We start from the raw sequence: 12,345 nt of genomic DNA, 5'->3' as shown, positions 1-12,345 counted from the left end.
GAAATGGTCCACAGGGCTATTCCATTAGAATGTAAGCTTTATTTCCTAGCAGTAATGAATGATCTGCATGGATTCATCCAAATTATTTTACCCACTTTCCCACATGACCTGTGACAAACATTCATAACATGATATAACCAGGGTTCAGAGCTATAACTGACGTGGACAGAACCAGCATGTCAGTTCTTGGCCCTTTAGCCATCAGACCATTCTCTAGATAAGCTTGAACTGAATCAAAGAAACAAAACAAGCCCAATCTAACAAGTAAAGGAAGGGGCACCCTTCAGCTGAATCTAGGATACATCTAAGTTGATGGGATATGACATGAACCTCATGCATCTTTTATTCTTTGATCTGACACCCACCTCCTAGACTGTACTTTTCATGGATGAGAAATAATGAAGCATAGTAATTAAATATTACTTTAACATTTAATATGTTGATGTTAATGGTGGACTATTTTTAGCATGATCATATTTTTCTTTTTTTTTCATTGTTATTTCCTTTATTTTTTTTCTCCATGACCCTGTTCCTTCTCAGGGATGAGTACTTTTTTTTTTTACTTTGTAAGAATTATAGTAAGAATTTTTAGTGAAACATGTCGCAAGGTTGACCTCCAAAAGTTTTTGATGTATACCTCACCCTGCAAGACTATTACTGTTGCCTTTAGGCCTTCATTTCCTATCTCACCCTACTCCACCTGTTCTTCCGGGTGAATGCTATCCAGTTGAAAATATCAGATAATCTTATCTTTTCTTCCAGTGCCCACCCATAATTAATCAGTTGCCAGCCCCTACTGATTCTGTGTCTCAGGATCTCCTCCTCTCGGTATTCCCTGTATCAGGAATCTCATTGTTACTGCTGCCTTCCTGGTCCTCTTCCCTAAACTCCCTCAGTGATTCCACTTGATTTTTATTGAAAATCCAAACACCCCCCAGGGAAATCCCTTTAGTACCTGGCAGCTGCCTCTCTTTCCTCTTTTGCTATTCCCCTACTCACACTCTAGGTACCAACCTTGACAGACCACCTGCAATTTTTAGAAACTTCAAAGTAAACGTGCTTCTAGGACTGTACACCCTATTTGCTTCATATGAGCTGCATTTCACATTTTCTGTATCCAGTTGGTTTCTTTTTTTTTTTCTCCCCTTAGGCATGAGTCCTTGAAGGCAAGGTCTGTTTTTTCACCCTTCATCTTAGTTCCTAACAGAGACTAGATGGATGCTGAGTGAATGCTGCAGGATGAGTGAGTGGGAATGAACCAAATCCTCATCATTTTTATTGCTGTCTCCATAGTCCCAGTGCAGGTTAATTGGTTTCCTTTCTTCCTCTCCTCCTCCCTTTCTCTTTTAAGCATCCTGGCATATCTCTGACTCAGGAACCTATCTGAAGTATACTTCAACCCTGGTCAAAAGCTTTCGGTAGCTCACCTTTTCATACAGAATCCATTTCATGCTCAATATCATTTACACCCTCTAGTGGTCAATCTTCAATCAGCCTGTCCAGCTGCATTTCCCATGTTTCTCCTTGCCCTCCTCCAGCCTCCAAACCTATCTCTTATCCATTCTTTTGTCACACTCTATAGCATAACATCCCTGTGGTTTTATTTATGCCATACCCTCATCCAAGTGTCTTCTTCTCCACTCACTGCCTAGCAAATTAACACTTGGAATGTCCCCTACCAAAGTTGGAATTAATCCTCCATGCTGTATCTTTCTATATACTACTTTAATTTTTTTCCTCCATTATGATATATATCACATTCTGCTTTGTATTATAGCCTTTGGTTTTTGTTTTATTTTTGCATATCTGCATTCTAAAAGACAACAAACTCCTTAAGGTAAGAGCTGAATCAGTTTAACCTTGAAAGCCACACGCAAGCTAGCTTGGGGCTAGTCACTCACTATGGAAAGAGCATGTATTTTCACTTGAATCTCCATGATGCCACAAAAAGCTGTGTGATCTCTTTTATTTCTTTCTCCCAGTTTCCCAGCTTGTAAAAGGAAGATAATGTTACCAAATTTGCAATATTATTATGCAGATTAAATGAAATAATGTAGGTAAAGTATATAGCTTAATACAGTGGCCCATGGCAGAAATACAATAAGTGGTCATTATTATTGCTGCTGTTCCTGGTGCTATAGTAGGTACTCGCTATTGAAGAAGGATATTTTTTTGTTTGCCTGAGCTCTTAGTATTAATGGTTTTCACTTAATTGTGTGGCTTATTTCTAGCTGAATATAACTGAAGCTAGAGATTACCCATTAGCCTTGCAGTTAAATCTAAATCTTTATTTTTCACTATATTACAAGCTTTTATTACTTATTCTGATATTACAACATTTTCCTGGCAAAAAGGATTGCTTCCTTCTTCAGTTTTTCCACCAACAGAGGGCCAAGTCGTTTCCAGTACTTGTGAAATGAATGATTCAAGCTTTAATCCTTTTAAACTCAGTCTTTTCTATGCTGTATTACGGTAGAAACTATAATTCCCTACTTTTAGAGTTATTGAAACCTGCTCTGTGGTTAGAGGGGTGCTGAAGCACTAGAGAGGCTTCTTTGGCCAGCCAGGTGCCTAACACGTTACTCTCCCACTTCGGTGAAATTTTGTTCAGTGTTTATGTTCAGAGCCTGGATTGCACCATCTAAATGCACAGTTCCTTGTACCAAAGAACTTGCTAAAAGTGCAGTCAACTAAGGGAAGGGAAATCTAATAATATGCCTTTGTAAATTGGTAGGAAAGATAATAGTCCAGATCATTCCTAATTTGAATTAAGTGTTTTGTGCTTATTATCAATTAGAGTTTCTTCAAGTCAAAATTAGGGGAAGATGATTCAGTGTGAGGAAATACCTAATGTCTCTTTTTTCCTTTTCTAACTAAAATAATGATGGAATCATCAAAGAAATAAAAAGTGGTCAGTATATATATGTGTGTGTGTGTGTGTGTGTGTGTGTATATATATATATATATATATATATATATATATGTATAGCCTCCAAAAAATGACAAGAATTGATCCTATATATTTAGAACATATGTATCCTCTTCCACACTGGTGAGAATAAATCAAGAAATAGCACTAGAAATTAAGACCTAGACCCTGGAAAAGAAATGGTATATTTCCAGAGACCAAAATACTGGAAGAGGAGAGGGAATCAGTTTCCATTTCTCCAACTGATGATGATGGTGGTAATGGTGGTGGTACTGGTGGTAATGGTGGTAATGGTGGTGGTAATGATGATAGTAATTAGATACCGTTTAGTAGAAAAATTGTCAGACACTGTGCACATCAATGAATGTGTTCATTATCTCGCAATTTTTAATAAAAATCCCTTTGAGATAGGTAGTGTCATTTTTATATTCATTTTACAGATGAAGAAACTAGGGCTTCAAAAAATACTCTTACCCAGTGTCACACAGCTTGTGAAAGACAGACGTGGGGTCTGCGATCAGTCTAACCTATCATTAGTCATCTTAATCCCAGTGCCATGCTGATCAGGCTACAGAGCTTCTTTCTGTAGGTGGGAGTGAAGTCAGAGAACAGGACAGGACTTCTTTAGGAATGCAATAGCTCTGGACCAGAGCAGAAGCACCAACCAACCTGACTACCACTAACAAGGGCTTTTAGGTGAGGGAGTTGCAGATTGAAAAGGGGAAGACTTGTTTAAATCCCTTACGGCAGTGACACCATTTTAAGCTCCATCAGGAGGGGAAGGAAGATAGAATATATGATTTAGATACTGTGTTTCCTGAAGCCACTTTCAGTAAAGAACTTTGCCATTAATCCCACTCCACTCCAGTGCGTGGCACTTTTAGACTGCAAAACCTAAGCAGAGGAGAAAAACAGTGCAGTTACAGTTGGTGTAGGTACCTCTTGATCCTAGCTATAAAAATAGACACTTTTCTAATCATCTCCATCTGGCTGTGAAAATGGCAAGATTCCATCCAACAACCTAGAGGAGTGAAGTTTTGTAACCGGCCCCTGAGCTTTCTCCGGATCCTGTTTGAGTTTGACCTGTCAGTAAAATTTTACCTTAGCTTATTCTCCAGCATCCACAGTCCACCATGAGAAATCCCATTAATGTCCGTTTAGACAAATTCTCTGTGATTAAGCAAAATAACTACCCCCAAAGAGTCATACATACCCGTAAAGTAATAAATGGCCTCACTGAGATAGTTTACAAACAAAATAAGAAAGTGAAAAAAAAAGTACATCTTCCCGCCACACACAAAACATGAAAACCAACCTTACCACTGAAATAGATCTCCCATAGGTAATAAAAGATTTATATAATACCAAATGTCTATTCTTAGGGAAACAAAAGCAAATATGACTGCAATGAAATAAAGTCAGCAGTGAAATTTCACAGCAAAATATTGAGAAATGAATAAAAAGAATATTTCAAACAAGCATTGGAAGTAAAATAACATTTTTTTGATTCTAAGACATACATTTTCACATTTTAGCATGTCTGTAATGGGGACCTTCTTAAATGATAGCCTCTTTCAAATACTTGGAGCCAAGGAATACTGGTAACGTATAATGTAAATAATATCCTCCCCTTTTAAAACATGGGAGAGGTGGTATCATTTCTGCTTGAATGTCTCTGGCTTTGGGTCTCACTCAATAAAACCTAAGATCCTTACCATGGACTGCATGGCTCAGTAAGATCTGGTCACCCACTGCTTCTCTGACCTCATCTTCTAAGAGCTTCCCTCTTTTTTAACTCTGCCACCTGCTACAACCATGCTGGTCTCCTTATTCTTCTTGGACCATCCAGGCATGCTTCCACCTCTAGGCCATTGTCCTGTTTCTTCCTCTGCCAGGAATGCTTTTCTGATTAAGAACCCCATGGTTCACTCTCACATCAACTTCAGATATTTATTCAAATGACAGTTTCTTATTTAGGCTTTCCCCAGCCATCTTATCTAAAATTGCATCATTCTTATACTCCCTATCTACCTTTCTCCTTCGTTTTTCTTTTTGACACTTATTATCAAATGATAGTTCATATTTCATTTATCTTGCTTATGGTTTGTCTCTCCCCAGTTGAATATCAGCTCTGGCAAAAACAAGGATTTTTGTCTATTGTATTCACTGATGAATCTCCAAGTCCTAGAATAATGCCTGGTGTGGAGAAAGAACTTAATAAATAAATGTATGCTGACTATATGAATAAATATATGTGTATAAAATATGCATAAATATATAAAAATTTATATAAATATAAATGTGCTAAATATAAAGCAATAAGTTGATGGGTTCCATGCTCAAAGGTTGGTGGGTAAGTTGGGGAGGAGGTATGACTGTCACACTTAGCCTGTCTAATGGAGCGTGGACTAGGTGTCAGGTGTCTTGTGATATAAACCTGCCTCTGTTACCAGCTGAGTGGAATGTGGCAAGTTAATCCCCTGGTCCTCCAGGTTGGACTACGTAATCTATACGGATGTTATAACATGTCAGTTAATTGAGCATTCTGCTAAAAATAGCTGAAAAATGAGGAGTAGGAAGGGGAAGCTGAAGATGTGAAACCATATCTTTTTTTTTATAAGCAGATATTCATTTTTATTTATTTATTTATTTATTTTTGGCTGTGTTGGGTCTTCGTTTCTGTGTAAGGGCTTTCTCCAGTTGCGGCAAGCGAGGGCCACTCTTCATCGTGGTGCGCGGGCCTCTCACTATCGTGGCCTCTCTTGTTGCGGAGCACAGGCTTCAGACGCGCAGGCTCAGTAGTTGTGGCTCACGGGCCTAGCTGCTCCGCGGCATGTGAGATCTTCCCAGACCAGGGCTCGAACCCATGTCCCCTGCATCGGCAGGCAGACTCTCAACCACTGCACCACCAGGAAAGCCCCCAACCATATCTTTTAACATAAATATTTTCACCACAAACAGTGGTAATGAGAGAGCTATTGCAAAAAAATTTTGGAATAACTTGTAGCCCAATTTCCTTTGCTTTATAAATAGTGTAACTGAAGCCCAAGATTAGAGAGATTTAGGTAAAGTCAAGTGCTAATTAGTGGCAGACCTTAGAACTCTACTTGACATCTCTGAATCCAGTGTTCTCTTTACTTTAACTAGTTAGTATACATGGTAAATAGTGATTTTCAAAAGAAGTATTTTTGTTAAACTGTTTTTTATAATATTCAGCTTAGATTTTAAGAATTCACTTAGTGGCAGGAATACATAGATCAATTGATCTCTTTGTGATCTTATTCAGCTTACGGAAGAGATTGGAAAACTGGAAGATAAAGTGGAATGTGCTAATAATGCCTTGAAAGCAGATTGGGAAAGATGGAAACAAAACATGCAAAATGATATCAAGTCAGCATTTACAGATATGGCTGAGGAGAATATCCACTATTATGAACAGGTAATTAGTGATATGTGGTATTGCTTCATTTTAAAAAAGTTATCCTCTCTCTTACTTTCTATATATCTTGTGTTGAAAGAGTCTGTTCAGGAACCAAGTGTCACATTCAGAAGCCTCTTTGGTGACTCAGTGCCAGTGGAGTTGCCAGTTAATATAGTAACGCTAAACCCACCCACTGACACAAATGTGTTTATGTGGAGGAAGGATGATAAGTTTTCCTTCCTACACAGCATGCCCAAGTACCTAATTTGAGCTGAGCTTGATGTGAGAAAGAATTATGCTACCATTTTATTGTGTGTGTTTTCCCCTCAGTTTCTTGTTTTGGAAAGATTTGAATTCTTCAAAATCACTTGATCATGCTTCCTAATGATTCTCCTATCTTATTTCCTTTTCCTCTCTTTTTCTTGTATTAAAAAGGGTTTGCAAAATGAGGAAAACACCAAAGGTTTGAATGAGGAGAAAATTAGTTCAGGGCTTATACGTTATGTCCCTGCCATCCCTACCATACCTTCTGTAGCTATTCAAAAAATCAAAAAAGGAGGATTAGTTCAGTTTAGTTTATAGTTCAGTTGTTTTTGTGTGTGTGTGTTTTTTAATTCAGGAAAGAGCATAGTCAACATTTTGCTTTTCAAATGATTACCTTTTTTGAACAACTAACAATTCCGCAAAGTACTTATTATTTTAAATGAATTTTATGCTATCACTTTCTTCATCTAGCATATTCTGAGAGTTTTATAGTTTTAATTCTTACATTGAGGTATTTGACCCATTTTGAGTTAATTTTTTTAATATATAGTATGAGGTAGGGGTACAACTTCATTCTTTTTCTTTTATTTTCTTTTTTTAAATATTTACTTATTTATTTTGGCTGCGCTGGGTCTTGGTTGCGGCATGTGGACTCTCAGTTGCAGCATACATGCAGGATCTAGTTCCCTGACCAGGGGTCGATGACGGGTCCCCTGCACTGAGAGTGCGGAGTCTTACCCACTGGACCACCAGGGAAGTTCCCATTTATCTAGCGTATTCTGAACATACTTTTCCTGGAAGGTATATTTTAAACATACATATTTAACCTTATCTCTGACTGAATTAATGACTATACAAAATTGACATTAAGAGAATTATTTTATACTTTGTATTCTATAGTGCTTGCTAGTTTAAAGGTACTTTATTTTGCAAGATTATCTAACTGATACTGATATTTTCATTCAACAAGAATTACTTGGGCCCCTGCTACCACCAGACACTGTGCTGGGCCCTGGAGAGACCACAGTATGCAAGACAAACACGGTCTCTTTCTCATGTAGTTACAGTCAATAAGAGAAACAGCCAATTAAAACAAAACGTTATGATAATAAAGTATAATAAGTTCCAGGATAGAAAGACATTGCAGGGAAAGAGGACGATTCCTCAGAGGATGTGTATAAACTGAGACCTTAATGAATGATGAATGAGAGGTAGCCAGATAAAGATGTGAGTAAGAGAGTTCCAGGCAGAGAAAAGACGAGAAGTGAGAGAGTACATGTTCAAATTACTGAAGTTCTTTTTGAAGGATGGTGGAGTGCAGGTAGTGTTGAGTTGAAAAAGGAGGCTTGTAGAGGAGGAAAAATTTTCCTCAATCCTCTTAGGATCCCTGGCTGGGTCTGAAAATGAAACTGACAAAGATAAATTAACAGGAGAAAAGTATATATGTTGATTTAATGTAAGTTCTTTGTGGTACAGGAGCCTTCATGAGCAAATCTAGACCAGAAGAAACAGATCTGAGTATTTCTATGCTAGGTTTGATGAAGAGTGGGCTGTCATGTAGAAATAGGGTAGGTTAAGGAGTATGAGTTAAGTGAAATAAACTGGAGGGAATTTAGCAAGTCCTTTTTGTTAGGAGTCTTCTCAGTGTCCCTTTGTCTTTGGAGGTCAAGATGCTTTTTTTTTCCTCTGGGCATAAGGAGGCCACCTCTTGTATGAGGGTTTTATGACCTGCTTCGTGAGATAAGGGTTGGAAGAAGGTCAAAGTGACCTTTCTGCTTCTGCCATATTCTCAAACTCATTGATCTTAATATGCCAACACGTCATATTTTACATTAGTATGTCCTGAATGCTATTAGGCTGAAGAGGGCCTTATAAGCTTTGTCTTTTATTTTTCATTCTAAGGGAAATGGGGAATGCCATTGAAGACTTTTCAGCAGGGAAGAGACAATATCTATTGCACTTGCCTTTTAGAAAGATCACACTGGCTATATGGGTCAGAGTGGAACAAAACTAAACATGTTGAGCCTAGTTAGAAAACGTAGCAATGAAGACAGAGAAGTGAACTGACTTAGAGGTCTCATGGCAGTGGGCTAGAGATTAGTGGACAGATTCAGGTGATTTTCTTTTTAGCAGGTGGGATTGGAAAGATCATTTCTACCTCTCCTATTTTTTTTATTCTACATTAACAACCTTAAGTAAATTCAAGTCTCTAAAAGGAATTTCCCATAAATCTCAGATTTTGAAATGATTTAAAATATTTCTGTTGTATAAAGCACATTTATCAACATAGGCTTTTTTTTTTTACCATGTAACTCTTTAAATCCACAGAAATAACTTTGTCTCTCCTTTACAATAGAACCTGTCCACACTGACATTATAGGAGTGTTATGACAATTAATTGAAATAATTTTTAAGAAAATGCCTTGAAAATTAGGGTATACAATATCCTATAAGTGATTGTGATTATAAAACATAAGTATATTAGGTTATAAAAGTCATGTGACAAATGCATCTACTATGTTTTCCTTTCAATGATAAAGTCTGCAAAACTTTTCTAAGTTTGTTTTTTTTATTTTTTTAAGAGAAAATGTTCATGGCAATTCCATTGAACTCCAAGTGAAATGTTTGAGTTTTGACTATACCTGTCACATAAATACATATTTTTATCATGCTCATAGGTTGCACTCAGTTTATACAAAATACAGTTTTATTAGAAATAGTTAAATGAACATCACTGTGCCATATTGCCATATTGCAAATTTTGTTCTTCACAGCAGTTTATATCAGTATGTTTTTCACCCTTTCCTCCAAATGAATTATATTTCTACATGTTGCTAAAATTATATCAAGTGTACTGCATCTTAGATGTATATATTTGGAGGAATCGCTGGTTTTCTTTATTATAACTTCACAAGACCCCTACAGCTCCAGTTATTTATTGTTTTTTTTTCCTAAGTCAATAGCTCTTAACTGATTTGGCACATCAGTCCAAGCATAATCAGGAAATTGGGGCCCTTATATAATCAAAGCTTCCTAACTAACGCACAAACTGTGTGGCCTGAAACAGCAACAGTCTGCTGTTATCTGTTAACTTCAGAATATCTCAGATATACAAGGAAGTGAAATATTGCAGAATCTTTCCAGTCCCTTTTTAATTTAATCATATTATTATGGAAATACTTCTGTTTTCATCAATATTTGTAAAAATAAATCACCAAAGGGGTTTGTTCCTAGTATGACAGAAGAAATGGGGTACAAACATTTGCCTTCGGACCTTTATGAAGTAAAATGGTCACAGTTTGTTTACAACTTAAAATTTAAATATTAAAATGACAGGAAAATCTGTTTGTAAATATGAGGTATAGGTCTGTATCAGAAACCAATTATTGTCATATTGAAATATTATACCTAGATGTGTGAATTTACTTGGAGACAGTTGACACCGAATATAAAACAGGTATCTCCAAATAAACTCTGAGTAGGTGAAATGAAGCTATTCCCAATTTTGTTCTATATGACCAATAACTAAGAATAAATATGAGTCTTTTTATAAAAACAAGAATAATGAAACAATAAAACAAAAATCCACTTGAACATAGGTGAATAATTTCAAAGTATGTTGGTATCCAAATAACCAAAGAAACTTATTTCTTGCTAAAATGTGAAGGGATGCTGAAACCATAAAATATGACATGCTGGATAAAGTACATGGACATTTTCTAATTGTTGTTTAGTAGGTACAAAAGAGTGTAAGTTTCAATTGTTGTTGATGATACTGATGCTGATGATTATGATGATGGTGAAGAGATTTGAAAGGAAGTAATCCTTGGTAGGTATTACAAACTGAAAGAATATACCCTTTGAAAGTTTAATTTTAATATCATAATCATGAAAAGATCACATAATGTTAATTTTTGCCAAGTAAATCTGTTTGTAGTTAAGTGAATATAATACTTGAAGTAATAAAATTTGTTTCTTTGCACAGTTTATTTTAGAATTATTAGTTTATGTATGGAAGTCGTTTCAGAGCCTCATTTTCTGTTTTGAAAATTAATACATGCACATGAAAAACAAAAAAATGACAAGAGCTAAGTACACAAATGTATAAAGAGGAAATAAAGAATGCCCATAACCTTATCTCCTAGAGAAGACTACACTTAAATGCAATTATAGAAAAATAATTTTCTATATGTAGATAAAAATATTTTAAAATTCCTGCATGGTTCTTTTCGAATGTGTCAACATAAAAACATATGTTACTTATTTGTGTCATGATGATTATAGTGGATATGTATTATTTTGAGTTCTGTATTTTTATTTGTTTAAACACTTTTCTATATAATGACATAATCTTCTAGTACATCATGTTAATACGCCTTTATTAGTGAAGAGAACTACTAATAATTAAGCATTTATGTAAATTTTTTGCTCTCATAAATAATATTAAAAATAATATGAACACTAGACTTAAAATCTTTTTTGATAAGAATTTCAAGAAATAACCAGGTTAGAGGTCACTTCATTTCAAATGCTATCAGTCTTATTTAAGAATGTCAATTGCCTCATGTAAAATCATTCATTTAAGATTCAATTAAAATCAAAACCCTATGCTAAGCAACATTCAAATTCAAAATTAAATCATGCCCTTAGGGAAGAATAATAAGTATATGTATTTTTCACTTGATTGATACAGCTTTACAATATATTACTTTTTTTTAATGGAAGAATATTTAAATTAGTTTTTTTTACTTGAATGGTAATGAACTGACTTAATAGAAGGGTTCTATCATTACTGAATAATAAAAATATATGTATCTACATGGACATCTAGGAAGAAGAAAAGCAATTATAGTATAGGATGTTTACTCTAAGATAAATGAAGAAAAAAATCATTACAAGCGTTCACCATCAAGCCAAATCAATAGTACAACTAATGCTTTCCTAAATTCCAAGTCCAGCTATATATATGGACCATTTAAAAAGTCGAGAAAATTTAAAAAAATAGGTATCATAGCAGTTCTTCTACAAAGTAAGTAATAGATAAGCAGTGAATGTCCTAGTAGTTCTTCAAGTATAGTTGTTCTTATTTAGAAATGTATTCCTTATTACATTGGGGAATGGTAAAATAAATTCTAGCAAAAGAGTTGCTTGTTTTAAATTAAGTGGTGCACTACATGCTTTGGAACATTTTAAAAAATTTTTGTGAATATTTAAAACACCCTCGTCCAAGTAAAGATAGCTCCCAAGCATTGTGACTTTAAGAGGTTAATCTATATTGGTAATGATTATAAAACTACCAGCTAAGCAAGATTCTGATGAGTGGCATTTCGATTTCTATCTGAAATTTCATTTTTTTAAAAAAATTGGGACTCAGGTAAATTATGGACTTTCTGTTCATCTACATGAATTAAAAGGAACAGTTAGAGGGAATAGTTTCTCTAGATCTAACTCCATCCAACAAAGAGTAACGGTTATGTAACATGACAGAAACTTGGGGAGAAAGTACCATTTTCAAAATCTGGGAGGTCAAAGGAAAGCAAAGGAAGGAAACCCTGGCCATTTTCAGTCGTATTGCATAGGATTTAGTAAAGTGATTTGAAAAAATTACAGAAAAGGATAATTTCAACATCACAGACTCAAAAAGAGAATATGACATAGGCGGAATGAACAATTCTAAAAAGTAATAAAAGGAGTGAAGCAGTTAAAGAATCAGATATGATTACATCTGTGG

General features: G+C 35.4%; 1 protein-coding gene across 6 annotated transcripts in view; it reads left to right on the top strand.

Annotated features, from left to right (window-relative positions):
* Positions 1-12,345, top strand: part of SNX7 (sorting nexin 7) — a 99,657-nt gene that overhangs the window by 72,865 nt on the left and 14,447 nt on the right. For 5 of the 6 annotated variants that reach the window (XM_081223679.1, XM_081223677.1, XM_081223675.1 and 2 more), the window contains one exon: positions 6,216-6,368. The exons of the other annotated variant lie outside the window; for it this stretch is intronic. In XM_081223679.1, coding sequence (XP_081079805.1) covers positions 6,216-6,368 — 153 coding nt within the window. The remainder of the gene's footprint in view (positions 1-6,215; positions 6,369-12,345) is intronic. 6 annotated transcript variants of the gene reach the window in all.

Source organism: Mesoplodon bidens, assembly GCF_964165515.1.
Source record: "Mesoplodon bidens genome assembly, chromosome: 2".
Lineage (NCBI taxonomy): Eukaryota > Metazoa > Chordata > Mammalia > Artiodactyla > Ziphiidae > Mesoplodon > Mesoplodon bidens.
The sequence above is the reverse complement of the archived record's forward strand: the minus strand, read 5'-3'. Positions and strand labels throughout refer to the sequence as shown.